The sequence below is a fragment of the Mus musculus genome, chromosome 16 (genome assembly GCF_000001635.26).
Source record: "Mus musculus strain C57BL/6J chromosome 16, GRCm38.p6 C57BL/6J".
Lineage (NCBI taxonomy): Eukaryota > Metazoa > Chordata > Mammalia > Rodentia > Muridae > Mus > Mus musculus.
This window is the reverse complement of record NC_000082.6, coordinates 97,150,166-97,172,285: the sequence shown is the minus strand read 5'-3', so window position 1 is coordinate 97,172,285 and position 22,120 is coordinate 97,150,166. Positions and strand designations below refer to the sequence as shown.

Sequence of the window (22,120 nt, the reverse complement as noted above, 5' to 3'; positions counted from 1 at the left end):
GGAAAGGACACATTTTCTACTAGGATATTTTAAATGGTGTATTTCCTTCTTTTTGCAAAAGGAGCCCTTTATTTTTCTTTATACCAGATCCCCAAATTTATATAGCTAGCCTAGCTATATAGAACCTTAGCCACCACTGGCCATGGTAACCAGGCACTAGGCCTAGGCTGCAGAACACCGCAACCATTATAGTTAGAAGTGCTGATGATTTCATTCTGTATGCCAGGGCAGGAACACTCATGAGACGCACACGTATGCTTAGAACTGGTAAGTGGAGGTAGTGGTTTGACTCCAAGCTGTCTGCCTCAGCTTTGTCTTGAGTGCTTGGCTACCAAGCCCCAGCTGAGCCTTAAGATGGTTGGAGTACCTGAAGAATTGTGCCCTAAAAGAACAGGAATGCAGGGAGGGAAATCAGGCCCACTGCCTGCCAGGGAGCACAGCTTTGAGGAACAGGGAGTGAAGAAACACCCTTTGCATGCAAAGGCAGAGGACACTGGGGTTCGTGTGTAGCTGGCAGAGCTGGAGGCGCAGCCTGAGTGGGCGGCAGCACGTGACCACCTACAGCTGCAGAGCAATGGCAGCCAGTGCGGCGTCAGGGCTCAGCTGACCCTTCCTAACACAGGGCCTGGCCATCTTGTGCCCAGCCCTGGTAAAGCACCATTTTATTTCTGCCTCAACATTTGCTTTTCTGGGCTATTCTGTGAGCCGTTTTAGGGGTGCCTAATCTGTAAGTGCACATGTAGTTCAGGCAGAAGATGCCTGATAGTCTGCGAAACTATCTCCATTTCCCATGAAATGGTCCTCTCTTGCCTTCCCTCAAAGCTTTCCCAGTCCATAGTCCTGGCCGTGTGCATTCAATGTTAGACTTTAAATCAGGGCACATTCTGACTCTGTGGGTCATTATTTTGTAAAGTGCCAGATACGGATATGTGCTTTTTGAAGGGCCTTTGTTGAAATAGTATCATTACTTCAAGATCTTTCTGGAGACCCATTTAGGCCATGGTCTGCTGTGCCAAGAAAGGGGTTGCATGTTGGGACTCAATACGCACTATCAGCTATTTTAATCAGTTTTTATACACCACTCAGAGACCAAAATTAGAATCGCTCATGTTTGCACCCTAGTATGTATTAAAGATAATTAAAAATCAGCCAGTGAAGTCAGAGAGCTCTTCCCAGGAGCCGCGAGGACTCCAAGGCAGCATTTCCCTCTAGGCAGATGGACTAGACTTTTCAGGGAGTCAATACGGACTCCGAATCCTGCTGCACATCGCATCAAAACTGCTAACGCCTCGCGGTCACCTCTGCCTAGCTGGCACCCTTCCGGAGTGGTCAGCCCCCGGCCGCATCTCATTAACAACCTGCAAGAACAGAGCTACACACGATGGGCTGTGTGGGGACGCGTCTCTGAGCCTCTGAGCCTCTGAGCCCTGGGTCCCGCCGACTGCGTGATCCGCCGCACTCCTCTGCTGCTGCTTTAAGACTGCAGAGCGCCCCAGCGGCCAGAGCAGGGGAGGGGTCCCCGCTCGCCTCCGCGCGCGGCCCGCCGGGCTCAGGCAGGGAAGGGCAGCACAGGGGACCCGGCGCCCGAGGCCGCCGCAGCAGGATGAGCCTGGCCGCGCGCCTGCTGCCTGGCTGCGGAGGGTGAGGCCGGCGCCCGGGAGGCCGCCGCCTGGCCGCGCTGCGCATCGGGGGGCGCCCGGCATGAGCTCGCGCCCGCGGCTGCGGCTGTGCGCCCGCGCCTGGCTGCCCGCGGCCCGCTGAGCCGAGCCGAGCGCACGGCGCACCTGGGCTGTGTCCGCGGCGCGGGGCGCGGCGCCCGGGAGCAGGTGTGCGGGGGCGCAGCAAGCGGGGAGCGCGGCTGGGCGGCTGGGCGGCCCCCGGGCAGGTGGCGGGCAGCAAGCGGAGCCGGGCCGGGCGCGGCGGAGCGCAGCGCAGCGCGGGGGGCGAGGCCGGCGCGTGGCTCGCTCGCTGGCTCGCTGGCTCGCGGGAGGCCGGGCAGCAGCAGGGGCATGTGGATACTGGCTCTCTCCTTGTTCCAGAGCTTCGCGAATGGTGAGCCTTGCGGTCTGTGCTGATTCCTGTCTGGGAAGGGGCCCGGGGGATGGGTGCGGTGTAGGGGGTTGAATGCATGGGTGAAGTCTTTTCCCTTTCCTTTCCTATCCGGGTTGGAATGTTCGTGCATGCGTTTATTTATTTATTTAAAAAATATATTTGCATTGCTTTGGAGAGGTTAGGCGATACTGATAGGAGGCCGGGGAGGCATCGCTCTGCAATCGTTGGAAGCAGCCTACCTAGCTAGCTAGCCAAGTGCCAGCTCAAAGCCTAACTCCAGAGCTAGACAGCTACCTCATCAGAGCCAGGCAGGTTTGGGAAGAAGAGAAGGGAGATGATCATTGCCACTTTGAATATCATAACCAGAAAAGGACATGGCGTTAGGAGCGTAGGCAGGTGCAGGGGTCAATTAAGACAGTAGCCCTCAGGTTCTGCACTCTTGAGCCTTAAAGCCTCCGCTTTAATTCTGCTACAGTTTATCCTTGAAGGCTGTGGGAAAGATGCGTCTGTCTGCATCCCCCTCGTCCCCTGGACACTACATGTTCCTCGCAGTAGTGTATGTAAAAATATGCACTGCTAGGCATTACATCATCTGTAATGTTGACAAATTTTTTAAAAATCACCTGTATACTTATAAAAGTGAAATTGGTGAATGTTGTACATGGTGTTTCCCCCTCATGCGCAGCTCAGTATAGCCTTTTGAGATGCTTTCTTCCTGATATTTAGAATCTATGGCTTTTGATGGAGTCAGACCCAATTAGTAAGTGTGTCTGCACCTTAGGCTGCCTGTCACAGTGTAAATATGAACTTACATGTATGAATGGCTTTCTCTCCTGTGGCAAAGAGAGGGAACTGTTATCATTTGGTACCGCTTGGAAGCATCCAGGGCTTCAATACCCATCTTAAATGTGGAACATCTGCATAAAACGTATAACCTGCTGACAGTTAAAATTAAACCATTGAGAGAGAGAGAGAGAGAGAGAGAGAGAGAGAGCACGCAAGTGAGCGAGAGAGAATGTGAACATGAGAGAATGTGAATATGAAAGAATGAATATATCTGGTCTTTACAAGAAAACAGGAGAGGGAGAAGCCAAGGGGAGGCTGTTAAGATTTTTCTGGAAGATACCCAGGGAAGCTGTAAGCACTGGCTGTATTTTCTTTGCAGACTTAGAGAACAGCTAACCCACAGCCAAAGGAAGGACATGATATTTCCCAGGTTTTAAAAACAAATGACTAAGGAAAGATGGAGCCAAATGAAGAATGTGCCCCCAAATTCACACAAAGCCGGTCTTTTGCTCTTTAATATAACCGAAAGCAAAGTGACAGGAGTTTTCCCTCTTGAGATTTCCTCCCAGGGGGAAAAATTTCAACAAGTTCTGACAAGACACCCCCTCTCTCCAGAGGGCACTAACCCTGGCCTGCCTCCTCCAGGGAATTCACCTAGGGGGACATTTGTGCTTCTGAGGAAGCAATCAAGTCTTGAGAGCAGCCCCTGCTGCTTGCTGCTTTAATGGGAAACCACAGAAAAGGCCCAGATGTTCACAGATGTGTTCCAAAAGCCAATACACCTTGTCTTTCCTGTCAGGATGACATATCTGGACTCCTGGCAAAGGCCCCGAGCTATTGAATGAAAGGAGATTTCCACTCTGGGGAGAAATAGGTAATTCAGGATGGTAAGCCAGGCTGTTCTGGTTGTCAGCCAACCAGCATCTATTTTTTTTTTTTTCAGTGTGAGATATATATGCTGAGCATGGTACAGAAGAAATTATGATAGTCTCTGATACAGAGATGCTATAAATGTCTATGATTTTTTAAATCAGCATTTCATAACTAAAAATTACTATATAAAGAATTTTGTGCAGTGTTCAAATGGAGTGAAATCTACCACATGGAAAATATATGCAAAGATTGCTCATGTGCACCTGGGTAAAGTCATGCAAGAATTATTTGCAAGACTTTTAACATCTGTTGAGAGAATCAGTTATTGTTGCAGTAAAATGCATAGGCAAGTTGCTCTGACCCCATCAGCTGAAGGCCAGGGAGCCGCCTTATGTAAAAATGGCCCTTCCTCTATATGAGCAAGCATGGAAAAAAAGCCTGACTCCAGAGGTTTGGGCTTTTACATTGGTGTGTGTGTGTGTGTGTGTGTGTGTGTGTACACAGATTTTTGGATTTTCCAAGGATGGTGTTTAAGACATACTATGCAAAATATTAGTATATATATATATATATGTATATATATATATATACATACATACATACATATACACACACACACATATGAACCTGATTTAAAATGCTGCCTTTGGCCAGAATATATTTCAAAAATATGAAACTAAATACTACCTATCTAATATGAATGGAGTCTTTTTTAAATTTTTGGTCGGCAATTGCAATATTTTGGCCTATGTTCATTTTGGAAAAAGTACCCAAATGTGTGGTAAGAACCACACTGGTTGCTAGGCCTCAAACACTAAAATGCCCATTATAGCCATATTTTCTTTTTCATCTGTAAAATATTATGCAATTGGATATTTGGGTAAGAAGCAGAAATGTCCAGTCTGTGTTTCAGACAGTCTGTCTTCATCTGAACAGTAGAAAGCAAGTAATGAGGGGCATGTTTGCTTCTTAAAGCACCCTTGCTGGGCAGGCTGCAGAGGGTATTTGGGGCAAAGACCAGAAGCAAGAGAGCAGTGCCTGCATGGGTTAAAAGCTTGTGAGTGACCTCACCTGAGAAGGTGCAGAGAGCCTGTGAGGTAGCTGATGCTACCCCTGACACCCTGGGAATATTCCCAGGACAGCTTCAGAGGCACACGTGTGTGCAGACACACGCGGCTGCCTGTGTACTCGGCATGCACACCCAGCTGCAGCAGTTCTCTGTACAGGGTCTCTTGATTTTTAACCCCAGTGAGTCCTTTCTAGTGTAACACTCCTGACAAAAGCAGAGATGGCCTCCTAACAGGCAGAATGGGGGACAGGTTGCAGGTTTATATGGTCTGTGTGATGGCTGCATCCTGGCGCTGCTCTACACACACCTTTGACATTGACTTTTCTTTGGCCATGAAATCTTGAGCTTCACTGCATTGTGCTCTCAGGCTCCCGGAGGCTCATTAGCTGTAGTAGAAGAGGGTGGAGTGACGGTGGAGAGATTATCAAGGACAAGCTGGGTGTGCAGCACCTTTGGGACTCTGCAGATCACATGATAGGGCATTACAGACCTGACACCCGGTATTTTATTCAGTCACAGAAGCAGGGTTTTTTGGTTTTTTGTTTTTGTTTTTTAATAAATACTGGTGCATCTTGAAGACTTTAAAGTAGTATTTTAAATTTTATTTTCCTTAGAAATATATCAGCAAAAAAAAAATCTCTCTCCCTTATATTTATAGAGAATGGAGATTATTTCTGATAATTTCAGAGTTCATCTAAAATTTCTAGGCTTTGCACAGAAGCTGCATGCCCCTATAAGATGCCTTCTGTAGGCAAACAAAATGCCAGGCAGACCTTTAATAAATGCCAGCCAATCTGCCTCCTCTCCTTCACTACCCTCCTTGCCACTTGGGTGTCACCAAAGGTTTCCTGCTGTCTGGGATACTCAGCAAGTCACAGGGCATATTCTGCACCATGCATACAGTGTGTTACTGGGGGGGGGGGGGATGCAATTTTTGCCTAAATAAATAAATAAATAAATAAAATCTTCCCATTTAAATCCCTGAGGCCTGAATGTCCACATAGGTGACAAAATATTTTATCATGGATGTGTCTGGAGAAAACAAGGAAGGTGACTAAGGCTCAGCAGGAGTCAGCTCAGTGCCATAGGAACTTGATGTCAAGGGGGAGGGGCTGTCTTAAGATCTATGAGCACTGTGGGAAATGGGAGTGTATGTATGTCTTTTGTTGTTTTAAAATAAAGTAATGGCTTTCCCCATTTCCTGTATTTACAAAGTCTTGATTGTGAATGTGGTTAAGCATAATTAACATGGCAATAGGCTGGACATTCGGGGCGTTTTAGAATGAACCCTCCCATTTATCTGGCTTTTTAGTGAGGCTCACCTAAGCTAGGTAGGTGCCCTGGGGCTACCCAGGCATATGATATACATTTTCTTGGCCATGGCACTCAGGTGCATGCTGGACCTAGGTGGCAGGCACTGTGAGCCTGGGAGACACGGAGCTGCTGCTACCTGCATGCCAATTGTGTCCCCGCCATAGGACACTAGTGGGCGGCAAACCTCGCCAGACTCATGCAGCAAGCTCTCAACAGAGCAGGCAAACCTCTGCCTCCGAGGACGCTCCACACACTTGTATAGGGCTTTCCTGAGACGCCGCCTCCCCAGTGTCCCTCAAGTTCATTGCGCCCAGACTCTATAGCTCTGGAGGTGGAGTTTTACACATAGCGATTATGTTCAGGGTTTGGCAGGTCAGAGATGGTCTGCAGCCTTTGTTTTCATTTATACAAAGAAGGACGCAGCTTGCAGCAATGTCTCCAATCCCGGAAGATGCACAGAGGGAAGGGTGGTGTCGGGAGTCCATAGTCCACAGAGAGGTGCATTGGTTCCTCCCTTGCACACTGCCCAGAGAGCCCAGGGGTGGTGCGTGCATCTTGGAGGGGGCAGCTCCTTGCCTGATTGGCTGACCTTCCAATGTCATTCCAGGAGCCGCGGGGCCTCTCCTCTGCTGCTGGTGACAGGGGCTATGCTGGCGTGCTGCTTGTCCGCAGTCCGTCAATCTCCTGCAGCTGTGGCTGCAAGGCTCTGGGGGTCTGGAGCCGCGCCCCACACCCACACCAGGCAAATCGGGCAGCACCTGTTCCTCTGGGTCAGCTTTAACTCTTCATATTCTGAGGATCTAGGTGCAGAAATTCTCAGCTCACCTCTGTCTGCCCCCCCCCCCCCAACACCTCAACTATATTCACGTTCCTTAATGTTTTGAAAACCTAAGCTAATTCAAAGTTGTATTTCCTTTGCTATACGCTTGGCGAGAATGAAGATTCCGGCAGCCCTGTGGTGTATGATGCTGCTATGAATTCTGAGGGGAGCATCAGAGTGCCTTCTGCAGGCAGCAAGCTCTCCACCTGGGCTGCAGGAATGAAGAGCCAATGGGAAGGGCAGATCCCTGAGTTAGTTCAAAGGCCAGACAGCTTCTGCCCAGATGCTCAGAGGGCCAGGTTCAGCCTCCATTATCCTTCCTAAAACCTTGTGCTCTGATGGCTTCAGGGAAATCTATAGCTTGTCAATTTGAGGGTTACCTGAGAAGTGATTCAGTCTCAATAGATGCTACCATGCATGGGCTGAAATGTCTACTGTGACCAAGTGTGTTCTTTGTATGAAACAGAGTGCAAGTCCGGGTGGAGATAAATGAGTGAGAGAGGAAAGTGAGTCATAGCCTTCCACCCCATTCAAGCCTTTCCTCCTCTCTCCACTCAAAGGCTTCTTTCTAGCTTCCTTCCCACCCTGGGTTCTTCACCCAGTTTGCTCTCTTCCCTCCAACCTCTGCCTCAGCTGCATAAAAAGGATGGGTGAGCAGCTGGCAGCTTCCCTCAGCCTGCCTCTGCTTTCTGACAGGCAGCTGGCCTCTGGCTGGAGAAGCGTTTGTGCTTTACAGATGACTGTGGGGTGTACTGTCTTACAAAAGTGACTCGCTCACATATGGAATGTGCTGGGACTTTCTCTTGGAGACACAGCCTGCTCTGATATCCCCAGGTACCCTTCTTGGGATGCAGTGGGGCTGGTGTCTCAACCAGTGATTTTATCTAGGCCTGGGAACCCTTGTTCTCCATTGACAAGATTTAAATTCTCCAAATCTGACATTCAAGCTTCCCAACAACTCCTGAGAATAAAAATAAATAAATAAATAAACCTCCAGCCTTTTAGTTTTAAAGCCTTAATCATGTCTATAAAGTCTTGCTCCTATTTTCGTAAGTCTCAAATGGCTGCAGGTCTCTTGTCGATATCTTAGTTTGCAGCAGAGTTGAATATATACTTGGTATTTCATCAGAATAACATGGAAAGATTATATTTTAATCGTTGTTAAAAATACCAGTGTTACATACAAGGATCTAATGTTGTAAAGATTATAGTCTACTTCTTTTGATTTTTGGAGATCAGCAATTTATTCTGTGTTGATCAACATGGGTGATTAACTCTCTTAGATTATGTAAATATGTAAATATTTACATATTTACTTATGTCCACTTAATAGAGAAAGGATGGACCCAGCTGAATAGGTGTCTGATGAGATAAGAGGTGACAGAGGGAGATGGAGTAACAGGGATTGATTAATCTTGCCTATATCCCTATTTAAGTTTTTTTTTTTTCCTTCAGAAGACAGTGAGTAAGATTTAAGAGTGAGCAAGCAGTCCTATTTATAGAAAGCCAGTTTGAAATGCAGGGGCAAAGAACCCGAAAGATATAGAAACTGAAGGGTTGCTTCCACTCTAAACTCCCCTGTGTTCCTGGCTCCATACTGAACATTGTCAAAGAGACAAAGCGAATCACCCTTATGGAAATATTCAGAACCTGTGCCTGGCTCTATGGAATATTCTGGCAGTTCAATCCCTGTTACATCCTCCCTAGGCTTGAGAACAAACTCAAGTGAGTCTGAGCTGGAGCTTGGAGGCTCAGGGAGGACATGGTCTCTGTGGTGCTGCCACTAATATTTATGCCACAATAAGCATGGTCTCCCCTAGAGACTCCACGGCAGAACACCATGGGGATGGAATCAACGCAAGCTTTCAGAGAACAGCAATTACAGAGAGAGAGAGAGAGAGAGAGAGAGAGAGAGAGAGAGAGAGAGAGAGAGAGAGAGAGAGAGAGAAGGGTTTACACTGAGGATCTCATTATTGTCACAGGGTCCTCTTTGCTAACCTGTTATTAAATTCCGGAGATTTAAATTGATATGCACACACTTCTAATTGGACAGACTTGTAGGAGACACAGCTACAGGCCATGTAACTGACATAAATGTTATTGGGCAAGGGGAAAGGAACACACCTCTTAGATACAAGAGTCCATTTTAAATTTTATATTCCATGCATTCCCTTCAGTGCTTGGCTTATTTCACTAAGCATACTGCTTTCTCAGTCCCTTAAGTATGATCAAGTTAAGTATGTACAAAAATATGGTGTTGGGGAGATGGTTACCAGTATAACCCACATTTGCAAGCTTGAGGACCTGAGTTCACCCCCCAAACCATGAAAATGCTAGGTACAGGGATGCACGCTTGTAATTGGCGAGCTCCATGTTCAAAGGAGGTGGATGCTTTCCTAAGGATGATGCCTAAGGTAGTCCTTTGTCCTCTGGCACCCACGGAAGCATGTACGCACGCACGCACGCACGCACACACGCACGCACAGTAACCTGTTAACTTTACAGAGTCCATTCCTTTCTCCCTGGGCTGTGAAGAAAACGTATCGGAGAGGCAGGAGAGACAGAGTGATGGCTGATTTTGTCTTCTGCCACCCTTGACTCTTTTCATCTTAATGGAGAAACAGAAAACAGCCTTTTTCCTGGTTTTGTGCAGAATGTAAACAATCCACCTGTGTTCCTTGCCATTTAGTCAGTCGTCGGTTCATCAGATCTCTGAACTCTTCCACACCAGATGCTCCTGCAAAGAAACAACATCGTGCTGTCCCTCCCTTTCATCACCCATGGGTCGTCGTGATGGTCAGGTTTTACCTGGGGTTGCATCCAGTGTGGATGGCTCACGCCAGTGAGGTGAACTCCTTTGTGGTGGAGACTCGTGCCTTTGATTCCTGCTTGTGTTGAGTGTCTGAAGCTTTGATTCTTTGCAGGGTTAGTGTTACTATGGGAAAATGTCTCTGATTTTATTCTAACATAGAGGCAGATGGAGGTGAGGGGGCCACTGCATCCTGTGAACATAGCCTGTTCCTCGGGCAATATTGTGGAGACTGCACATTAAGTAAACATATTTCTCCGGAGGAAACTCCAGATTCGTTTCTTTTCTCCATAGTCACCCTGCTGTGGTGTGAGTTGATCTAGGGTTCCCCTAGGATACTGAAAACCCCAAATCCCAGGCTGGTTAATTACAGTGTTTATTTCTTAATATTGGCTGCAGAGCATTTTTTAATAAGTGATGTGTAGGAGCTGGGCTACACGTATGTAGCAATGCTGTGATATTTGATTTTTGAGAATTCAGGAAGGAATGGAGACCCAACAACTGGGGATGCTGGCAAAGTAGGCAGCTGCATAGCATGCAGAGACACCCCTTCTCCAGGTCTAACCTCTTACTGGGTCCACTCCTGTAAATTTAATTCATCTATTTTTTTGCTAATTAAAAGGAAGTGCCTAAAATGTGGGTACTGGTTAGTTTTGTCAACTCGACACAATCCAGAATCACATAGAAGAGAGTCTTAATGAGAACTGTCTAGATCGGGCTGCCCTGTGGGCATGTCTGAGGGAGATTGTCTTGATTATGTTAATTAATGTGGGGATTCTGAGCCCTGTGTGAACACTACCTTTCCCAAATCTGAGTCTTTGACTGAGAGTGGAGAAGGCGAGCTGAGCAGTTAGCACGCATGCTCTCTCTGCTCTGGACTGTGGATGTGAGTAGCTGGCTCAACATCCCTGCCATGACCTCTCAGAAATGATGGATTGTAATCCGGAATTGCAAGCTGAATAAAAACCTCTTCTCTCTTTATAAAAAGATTTATTTTTACTTTAAGAGTATTTGCCAGAGCGTACACATGCACACCATACACATGGTGTCTGTGGAGACCAGGTCACATTCCTATCAACAGTTGTGAGATGCCCTGTGGGTGTTCTGCAAGAGCAGCCAGTGCTCTTAAGGGCCACCACTCTAGTCCCAACCCTTTCTCTCTTAAGGTTGTTGTAAAGGCATTTCATCACAACAATAGGAAGTGAAGCTAGAGTGCCATGGTTAGTTCCAGCAAAGAGACACATTAATTAACTTCTTTGTCTAGTGAGAGGGAAATACAGGAGACACAAAGTGCTTTCAAAGGTCTGAGAATCTCCTTACACAGGGTGGTTAAATTGGCAGTCTGTCCGGTACCATGACAGGACAGCAGACTTTGAGTGATACGGGAGTTACATAAGTGCATGTATGCAAAAACTTTGTTGGTTACTGTTTAGAATACTCCTGATTCAAACTCTATGGACTAATTTGGGAAGGAAAATGCTGACCTAGAGGTGATCTTGATCTTGGTTAAGGTACTATGCTTTGCTTGGGGGTTGGTTCATTTGCCCTCTGGAATCTCACAGCAGAGCCACACCCCATTGGTATGCCTAGTTACAAGAAGTCCCACATCCCCTCCCTCCACCCCAAACACCTATGCCATGCCATACTCAAGGGTGGGAGGGCTAGGCTAGAATGTTCTATAGGCTTTAGTAGTATAAGATGCTCAGAGAAAATGGAAGTAGAAGTTGAGAGGAATAACCAGCAATGGAGAGCGAGGCTATGGAAAAAGAGACTAACATATTAGGTCCATAGCTGCAAACTCCTCTGTCCCTGTTGTCAGGTAAGAGGACTGTGGAAAAGGAGGAACAATAAACAATAGTCTACATTCACCTTCAGCTGGACATTAGTGAATGTTTGTTCCCGTCTCTGGATTTCCCAGGTAAGGTCCAGGTTACCCGTGTAGGTAGACCAAGGAGAGAGGAGAAGACAGGAGGTTTCCTATGAGATTTTCCATGGGAATCTCAGGGCTGAGAGTCTGTAAGTTGGAAAGACCCCGTGTTTCTGCTTTTGATCAGCACTTTGTTGTTTTTCTCCACCCCCTGGGGGGCACCTCAAGTTATAGATGATACAGTTTCTTATACACTGGCCAAGTTCCTTCCCTAGAGAGTGTGATTCTCTCGTCTAGGAAATGTATGCCTCTGGATGTTTTGATCTAAGTGGCTCACTGCACACCTTTGCTAAAATGCATACTTAAAAAGAGTTTGCCTGGTTTCTGATTGAGGTGGGGATAGCAGATGTTGGTTAGAAAGCTATCCAAGTGTTTTCCAGTGCACTTCAATGCACTGGTGTGCTGCTTGGCATGGGTAGTGATTCACTAGATCATGATGTAATGGATGTGAAGGGTTAGGGTTTCATCAACTCTACATAGATACCAGTAGATGTTGGGAAAGACCCCGAGGAAATGTGATCTCTCTAGAATCACTCCTAATGTGGAGGACAGAAGCTTGAGAATTGTTGTTCATTTGTCTATCATTGTCTACTATCTATCCGTTATCTATCACTGATCCATTACTATCAACCATCAGTCATCTATCATGTTATCAATCATCTGTCTACACATCATCTGCCCATATATTATTCATATTTCTGTCCGTCATTGTCTATCATCTATTATCCAGCTGCCTATCATTTATCATTATGTGCTATTGATCTATTTATCTATAATATAGAGTATATTTGTCTAGCTATCATGTCCTACTATCATTTATCTTTATATCATTGTCTGTCGCCTAGCTTTTAACTATCAATCACCTATCATCTATCTATCATCATCTCTCATATATTTACCTATTATCTATCTGTCATCTGTCTTCTATATACCTACCTATCATCTATTTATCTGTCATTTTTTGGTCATTGTCTATCATTTATCTACCACCTATTTTTTATTTATCATTCATTTATTATCAATAATCTTTCTGCCTGCTTATCTATTATCTATCTATCCATCTATTCAGTTATTCATCTATCATCCATCATTATATCTGTCATCTATTGTCTCTGTACCTCTCATCCATCTATCTATCTATCTATCTATCTATCTATCTATCTATCTATCTATCTATCAATCATCTATCCATCCATCCATATATCTGTCATCTCTCTACCTGTCCCTTTTCTATGGATTGATTAATCCCTTTGATCTATACAATTCTTTCTTTAGTATATTTGATGCTTTGTTTTATTGCTGGCAGAAGCTTTGCTGGTGGACTTGACCCAGCTGTATTACCCTGACTTCTTTTTTATTAGCAACTGGAAGCCTAGCAGAGAAGCCCCTTGGAGCCTAAAGATAGACACATTTTTTTTTTCTAGGCAAGAGATTGACAGTAGCAGGCCATTTAGGTTGCCATATTGAATAAGCTAGATGATCAGCCAGGTTGGAAGAGACCAGGCAGGGAAATGGATGCACTTGTAATTAGAGATGCTGCTTCTAGGCTGCCCAAGGAATGTTGCCTATGCCTGTAGCCCAGTGTCTGTGCAAATGCTCATTGCAAAGCAAGATAGCAGGAACTTGGGGTCATTTTTGCTATTGAAATTTCTTGGTGTCTATTTCTTTCTTATAGACGAGTGACCAAGTTAATTGCATCTACTGTCCAATGCACGAACCATCCACTATGTTGTCAAAGAAGAGAAAACAGCACATGAGGGGACTCTTGCCACTCACTGTGTACCTTGCCACATATATGATAAAATTGAGGGCATTGACTGGTGGTAGAATTATCTTTCCAAAATACTGTGTCCTTGATTTTTAGCTAAAATAGACTCAAATGTGTGCTGGAGAAAGGCCTAAATTCAGAACCTTTAAAAATACTTTTTTTTTTTTTGTCCAGAGATCTTATTTTAGATATTATTAAAAATAACCTTTCCCTTCTTGGCATTTTAAAGAGTTTTATGTTCTAATCCATTGGCCATTTTATTGTGAGTCACGGCAGAAATGACCCTTCAGGGCAGCTGTTGTTAGCTGGAGCTTCAGAGAACTGGACAAAAGGCTTTGCAAGCTGAAGGCTTGTCATTTCTGCTTACTCATCATTGTGAGACTCAGCCGGTGCCTGGCTCTCTGCAACAATAGGCTCCTGAATCTCTGCGTCCTTATTATTTTTTTTTTTTAATAGAGAAGATCATGTTCAGGAGTCTGAAGCTCTGAGGGAATTCGTGGGAGATGTTGCTGTTTAAAATAGCACCAGGCCCTTTCCAGTTAGGAGCTTTGAAGTGTGTATGGCACAGCACACATTGTTCTCTTTGGGAGTTCCGAGTGCAGTCGGTCAGCCTTTCTCATCTCTCCTTCATTAAAGGGCATACATATCTCCATCGCCAGCCTTAATAACTTGTGAGAGACCCTGGAGTAACTGTAAACAGGGAGACACTTTTTGGAAAGAATATCAAAATGAGATACTGTATGACTCAGGTTAAAACTCAAACCTTAGAGAATCCTTACATAGTTTACTGAGAGTCCAGTGATTCTTCCTGGGACATCTACCACCTTTCAGTGTGAATGAATGTCCCTAGGACCCATCCCACTGGTAGGAGGCAGGGCACTGGAGGTGTGTGACCCCATGACGTATCTGTTAGAAGAGAGAACCATGCATGTGCAAGTTACAGAGAGACTGTCTCTTCCACTCTCCTTCCTTGGGTTATGGGAGGAAACCATGAGAGCTTCCTTGTATAAGGGGAGAGAGGTAAGAAAATGGCAATGTTTCCTGAGGAGCCCAGAGGCCTTTGCAGACTCCATGCTTGTCTAAATTCAGGGCGATCACTTCCCCTACAGGGAAGTGGAGACATGGCTGTCCTCTCTCACTCGCTGGAGTCCTCCTGCTGTCTGACAACAATGTGTCATAATCCTTCAGCCTGTGCACTACCCTCAGGTACCCCTAGAGGACTGATCTACCTCCATCAGCAAGTGGGCAAGGGGGACTGGCATTGAATGATCTACTTTTTTTTGAAGTACAGGGCATGGAGCTTCAAGAAGACCCATGACATAAAGTAGACTTGATGAAGTCAGGCAGCTCATATTCTGGGTTCCTTGTTTTTTTTTGATGGGGTGGTGGTGGTGGATGGGGTGGCAGTGAGTAAACACAGCACTCATTCTCATGACTTGGTTATTTTAAAGGAAAGTATGCTCTTATGTTCTGGTTTTTAGTTTAATCCCAAGGCCTTCCCTGATAGTGGTTTTGCACCTATGGGGATATTAGAAATGCTTGGTTTTCACAGGTCTGGATGGGCACAGGGAAGTTGATATGGACGGGTAGAAGCGAGAGATACTGCTCAGCATCCCTGGATATTCAGGCTGCTTCTGAGAACAAAGGATGATCTTCTCCAAGTTATTATTAGGGCCAGCACCGAGACCCTGCACGTTAGGCTAGAGCCTTGCTACAATAACATAATTATTTATTTAACTCGAGGCAGCATCTCGTCTGTCCCATACTTGCTTGGAGTTCACTGTGTAATGAGGATGACCTTGGGCGCCCGATCCTCATGCCTTAACCTCCTGAGTCTGGGATTCCAGATACACTCTCTATGTCTGTTTCATATTTGGTGTCCCAGTTTTATGTCATGACTCTGAGTTCTAGAATAGTCTTGGAAGGAGAAAGGAAGGTATTCTCAATTTAATTGCAGTTATAATTTCTCAACTACTGAAATCGTAGCTCGTGTGGTCTGTACCCATTACCCATTGGTTGCTATCATTTCATAATTAAAAAAATAAACCAAATTCATGCTCTTTACATTGTTAAGGACAGGAATCCTGGAGGTATGCCTGGGTTCTGCCAGCTATTTCTTTTCCTCAAGTGATTATGCTAATTTGCATTGGATCAGATGATTAAATTATAATTTGATTAACCCTGTGTGCCAACCATTCAGAATGCATTTTTCTTCATCTGGCTACCTTGTGTCTAAAATGCCCAGTTCTGCGTGTTTGGTGCAGGCCTGCCCTTGCTGGGGATTTTGGATTTGTGTTTTCAAAGCTCCATGAGTCTTGTTGTCACCTGGTAATCGGGGCAGGATATTAATGTCATCTGGTTGCTTAGGCAGAGGCCTGCATGGAGAAGCCTCCAGAAACAAGTAAACCCTAGATGGAAAGTATTCATTACTTGGAGACAGTCAATGTGGAATGTGCTAGAAGCAAAAGCAACTGCACTCGGTGGGAACTGCATGGTGCATGGTGCAGAAGGTGTGTGTAGTCGCCACTCTAGATGAGTTCCCTTCCTTTGCTGCTGCCAATACCTGGCATTTGCCTGTGTCTATGGTGGCCCTGAGAGGGGTGTTCTCTGACCTACCCCATCATTTGGCTCTGTAACAAGACAGCTTAAGGTACTGTTATACTTACTAAGCTCATAAACTGGGTTTGTTTCTCTGTGAGTTTATCATTGAATGAGAGGGTACTGAAGTTTGTGAAGGGAAAATGCATAAGAAAATGGGAAGTCTTAGGAGATAGGGGGAGGAAACAGATGGCCAGAGGTTTCAGCTTCTTGTGTAGTTGGAAGAGTTTCTTTTCTTTTCTTTTCTTTTCTTTTCTTTTCTTTTCTTTTCTTTTCTTTTCTTTTCTTTTCTTTTTTTTTCTTTTCTTTTCTTTTCTTTTTTTCATGCCCTACCCTCCCACGCCCCTCAGCCCCTGCTTAATGTGAGTGTAGAGAAGTGTTTGGGATACCAAGAGGTTCGTCTTTGTGTTTTTTCCTGTCAAAGTGTACATGTGTTTTGGTCTGGCTGACATTATGCTGCCTTTCATTTCAGAGTAGACACTGACTATCCTTGAGAATGCTTACATTATTGTGAGAATCGCTGGGTACCAGAATCAACCAGCTAATGAAAGTGCATGTAGAGTATACCTTGGTAGTACTATAGAGGTGACTCAGTCAATAAAACACGTGCCTTCCTATGCAGTCTTGAGGATCTGAGTTCAAATACTTAGCAGAGATATTAAAAAACAAAACAAACAAACAAACAAAAAAAAACAAAAAACAGGTGTGGCAGGGTGCATCTGTAACCGTAGCTCTGGGAACCAAGAGAGAATGGATCCCTGGATCCCACTGGCCAGACAGCTTGGTTAAATTGTGAATTCTAGGTTCCGGGAGAGACTCTGTCTCAAAAAAATAAGGTAGAGAATGATAGGGGATGCCACCTGAAATGAATGGACTCTATACACACTCTATGCACACACACACACACACACATAGACAAACTCACACACGAAAATGTTTATATAAACACCATATATGTGTACTTGTATATGTGTGTGCACTCACATGCATGCACACTCATAGTGTGGGTATGAAGAAGAGAGAGAGAGAGAGAGAGAGAGAGAGAGAGAGAGAGAGAGAGAGAGAGAAGAGAGTACTAAGTATTCCTTGTTAATGAAAGTTATAAGATACCATTCAGAGATATTAAAATCTCCTAGCTTTGTTTAAAGAAAAATGTCTTGCAGTTCTTCCCTTCCTCCCAAATGGAGGGATGAGAACACAAGGAGCCTCAGATGAAGGTGTTTCAGTGATCACAACACCAGCCATGTCTGGCCCTGTCCACTCTGATAGTGACTGGGATAGCTGCCAGTAGCTGAGATTTACCGTCCATCACCGGAATGGAGGTGCTACTTTAAGGGTTTATGCAGAGTGTTTCCTAGGGTGCCCAAAGCTGGGACTTAGGTGCTGCCATTAAACAGTAAAGCAGGTGTGATTACATAGAGGCCGACTTTTGCACAGTTGCCAAAAAGCAGGGTGAGGGTTCTGCCTCCCGGCATATTCATTGTAAGACACTCTTCTACATCAGTTTCACAGAGGGTGAAGCTGGGTGTATGACACTAGAGTCCAGTCCCAGGCCACTCATTGATAGTTCCAGGGAGACATTTGGAGCCCAGGTGATATGGTATGCTAGGTAGTACGGCTTTTACTTTCTTCACAACACATTTGTTTGACTCTTGAATCAAGCCACTTTGATTTTTTTGCAGCTTTTATGCTGCAGATGGCTATGTGAAATTTCCTTTCAAGCTGAGCAATTAAGAGTCATGTTGAGCAAGTGAGATATTGACTTTGAACTCGTTATAAACATATGGAAAATTCGTTTATTTTTCCTTATCACCCATTCACTTGTTTAAGTTTGACAACTAAGGAGGAGGCTAGTGGACTTCTGTCTGTGCTGTGGTGAAAAACGTCACGGTTCTGTGTCCTGCCGAAGAGTGAGGCTGGTCAGGATTGAGATTTATATCACACCCATGCTACCTGCCAGGGTCTTCCCAATGCCAAGCTCAAAGTCTCTGTCTCTCTTTAAGTACTTTGCATTTCAGATGTTCTGAACAAGACATCAATTTTCTCAATGCCAAAAATGTTAGAATCAAAACATTTAGTAAATTTTGAGTCTGAGACCAAAATTAGATGGGGATATATTTTTAGTGGTGGCTCATCGGAAGAAGGCACAGCTTAGTTTTGCTAAGACATGTCTGAATCCTCCCACAGTGTCATTGTCTAAGTGTCTTAGTGAAGGATATGTAGGACAGATGTCTTGAAGAGTTTAGAAAACACCAACTAGGGATTCTCATGTATTCAACTCAGATGGAAGCTCCCCTAATAAGAATAATGTATGCCTGTATATATGTGCATAATTGTGCATGCGTGCATCTGTGTGTGTGTGTGTGTGTGTGTGTGTGTGTGTGACTGTGCACATACATGCCCATGCATCCATTCTCTTGTGATAGTTGCACCAATTCCTCCTGGTTGTTACCTTGTCTTAGCTGGTGATTTGAAGGTGGTAGAGTGTGGCTTTTGCTTTGGGTATCCTCTCTCTGTGACACACAATTTGTGGAGCTGACATACCCCTCACCTTGGTCGTCTTAGACATCTCATGCACTTTGGGAATCAGTCCCTAGAAGAGCCAAATGACAGACAGGTTAAAGGCAACTTGATATCTTTTCTGTAAGCTAAGCGATGAGGAACTTATAGCTATGGTGACATCTATAGAGTCACTTTCTAATGTTGGGTGAACCTGTTTATCATAATTGGTAACTTTTGTCTGTGTCCTGGGAACTGTGCTAGTCTTATTTTATCTTTGATTGAAAAACAGGTCTTGAGTGCTTGTTAGAATTATCTTCATTTGACACTCAGAGGAAATCAAGACACTGAGGTGAAATGACTATCCCAAAGCCACAGATGCTGTAGCTGATAGAGGCGAGGCAGACTTTGAAACTGGTATGTTTAATCCCAGAGCCCGAGTTGTGTTTATACTTGACACTTATGAAACAACAAGCTTCTAACATTGACACTGGTCATGAAGCGCACGTGCCATATCAAGTGACAATTTTCACCCAGAGAACTGGAGATATCCTATGTCAGAAGCTGGGGTGGTGGATGCATATATTCAGACATTGCTTTTGTGTTTCCGTGGAGGAGAATGCTAGAAGGAAGTATCATAATATGGGCACAGCTGGGGAGTCTTAGGGGTTTTGTTTTCTTTTGGTTTTGAGGCAGCATGTCATGGAGCCTTGGCTGGCCTCAGACTTGTTACATACCTAAGTATGATCTCAAACTTCTGATCTTGTCTCTCTTATCCCCAGATGCCCACCATTACAGCCTGTTTTATGGTGTATGGAGCCAGGGCTTTGTGCATGTTAGACAGGCACTGTTCCAAAAAAAGCCTCATTACCAGCCCTCAGAATTAGTTTTGATCACTGCATTTCTAACAGTCACCTCATTCTGGAGGTAGACTGTTCAGGCTCCAGGGTACTGCCAATGGCATGCTACCTGCCCAAGTCCACTGAGCCCACATCACTTCTACACTCCAACAAGATAATGCATGCCACAAGAATATTCCTCCAGGTCACTAAGGACTATCACAGAGCTGAAGTGAGCCTTCACTATACATTCAGTTCCACTGTGTTGGATCCACACCCCTTTACCCTTCCAGATCTCCTCTGACATCTCCAGATTGCCTCTCAACTCCTCAGACCCCCTTTTGGCCTTCCAGATCTTCTTCTTCCTCCCCAGATTTCTTATTTCCCAAGAGTTCCTTCTTCCCCAGACCTCAGAGTACGGGTTTGTCTTCAGATTCTCAGCTAATGACCTCTGTCCACTTACTAAGAAGTCAGAAGAACTAGAAGACCTTGGGGCTGCCCTAGTGTGCACAGGTGCCCCCTCTCAGTTTCTCCTCCATAAGCACTCATACTTACTCTCTTGTCAGCCTTTCAAGCCACCGGGAAAAGAGGAATCTGCTGAAGGGATGGTTGGACACTGAACACAACACAAGCCAGGTGAATTCTGCAGTAGTTTAGCCTCCTGACCTCACAACCAGAGAAAAGATAATTCAGTCATACCACACAGGGTTATATGAATCTTCACACAGGATCAGTGTAACAACCAGGGGAAACAGTCTTCATATTTATAAGAGGAGATTCTACTTGATTGCCTTGGGAAGGTGTGATTGGTTTGCTGGTGGACTGAACAAACTCCTCAGGATAGCAGGGAGCTGAATATGTGTGTGTGTGTGTGTGTGTGTGTGTGTGTGTGTGTGTGTGTGTGTGTGTGTGTATACACATATAGACATACACACACATATATGTATATACACACATATGGCCCACACACACCTGGCCCAATTGTAAATGGAGTGTGTGGGCAGGGACTTACCTATGAGAGCAGAGAAGCAAGAGGATAACCACTTGAGGCAAACTAGCAAACCACTTGAGGCTCTTCTAATGTTAATCAATATAAGGCATTAAGATTGAACCTTAAATGCAGACTCCATGCTACAGTATTACACTACCTTGCCACTTAAGAATATAGACCCAAGCTTTGCCCTTATCAAAGTCCAAACTGACAGTAAAGTCAGCATCCTTCATCTCTCATACCCCAGGAACCTTGCCTTTCAGAGTATGACTTCACCCTTGACACCCCTCCACCCACTGACCTCACCCTTGAGCCTCCCTCACTGACCATGGAACAGAAGAAATAGATTCTGAGCTCCCATCAACACATTTAGCTCATTTATTTCTCTTATGCTTTTTTTTTTGTTACAATTGAAATATAAGAAACAGGTGTACACATGGGTGCTCCTAAAGCTTATGCTGATAAGAATCCCTGGCAAAGGCTTCCTCTGTCACTGATGGATGTGCAGCCCTGCTCCACACTCTATTGTTTGTGTAGCAAATAAAGAGTCATTTGAACCAAGCCTGTATATCACGGTTGCAACCATACCCTCCTCTCTGTTTCCCTCGTTGTAGACAAGACACTGGCATGCAGTTTGAGGCCAACTTGACTCATTTTCTGCCCTTGCCTTTCAGTCTTGGCCATGTGCTTAGCCATCTTTGCCACTTCATTGGAGATATTCTTGCAAACATCCCGGTGACCTCGTTTTAGCTTTTACTGTGCTCTCTCTGGAGTGGCTCACTCCTCTTTCTGGGACGTCTTCCCTTGGGTCCTGGGTGCTATGTTGTGTGGCTTCTCTTTGATCTCCCTGGCAGCTCATTCTCCATGAGACTCTGAATGTGCTGTCCATAGATTCAGCTCCCTTCCTTCCTCCTACAGCACTCCAGGTAGGCACCGACATCAAATGAATGAATGGACAAATGGGAGATGACTGCCCTGCTCAAATCTGCCCACATCTTTCCCATTGAGTTTCCATCCAGACCCTTCAGATCCCCAGATGCAACTGTTGACTCATTGTCTCCCCAAGTAACTTTCCAGAAAAGTCTATTTCTTCTTCTCTGAAACAGTAGTCTGAGGTTTTCTCTTCTCCTGTTCCTACCTGACAGTTTTGCCATCTATGCCTGTGTGACTTTTCACTTGTTGCATAGGACAGAAGTTCTGGAGTCATCCTACTATCTTCCTTGCTCCACCCATTTTATTTTCATTCGCATATGTCAACCATACAAACTAACATGCTTAATGATGGCATTTCCCTTGTAATGTACCTAGATCACACTTATCACTCTGTCACATTTTCTCATACCCTCTTTTCTTCTCTTTCTCCATCTTTGCACCTCTTAATAGTCTGTTTACTTTCATGCCTTTCTTTCCTGTAGACTCCACATATGAAAGGAAGCATCATCCTATACCTGATGTCATGATTTAAATGAAAAATGTCCCATGTAGACTCATGTCTGTGTATAGTTAGTCCTTGGTTGGTGGTAATGTTTGGGAAGGTCATGGAACCTAGCTGGAGGAAGTATGTCAGTGAGGGTGGGCTTTGAAGGTTTTGTACCTTGGTCCCATTTCCTGTTACCTGTCTTTCTCCCCCCTCTTCTTCCCCACCCCATCTCTCTCCTGTATGACTGCCAGGCCAGCCTCATGCCCCCATGCCTTCCCTACTACTGTGCACATCTCCCCTCTGGAACTGTACACTAAAATAATCCCTTTTCTCTTCTAATCTCTTCTGTTATACT

The 22,120-nt window shown here is 45.0% G+C and overlaps 1 protein-coding gene across 4 annotated transcripts in view; it reads left to right on the top strand.

Moving 5' to 3' along the window:
• The first annotated feature begins 1,172 nt into the window (after positions 1-1,172).
• Positions 1,173-22,120, top strand: part of Dscam (DS cell adhesion molecule) — a 583,662-nt gene continuing 562,714 nt past the window's right edge. The window contains exon 1 of one of the 4 annotated variants that reach the window (XR_003951754.1): positions 1,173-2,052. Coding sequence is in view for 2 of the 4 variants with exons in the window: in XM_006522886.3 (XP_006522949.1) it covers positions 2,010-2,052 (43 nt within the window). In the remaining 2 variants the exon portion in view is untranslated. The remainder of the gene's footprint in view (positions 2,053-22,120) is intronic. The other 3 variants (XR_003951753.1, XM_006522886.3, NM_031174.4) reach the window with 3 other exon arrangements.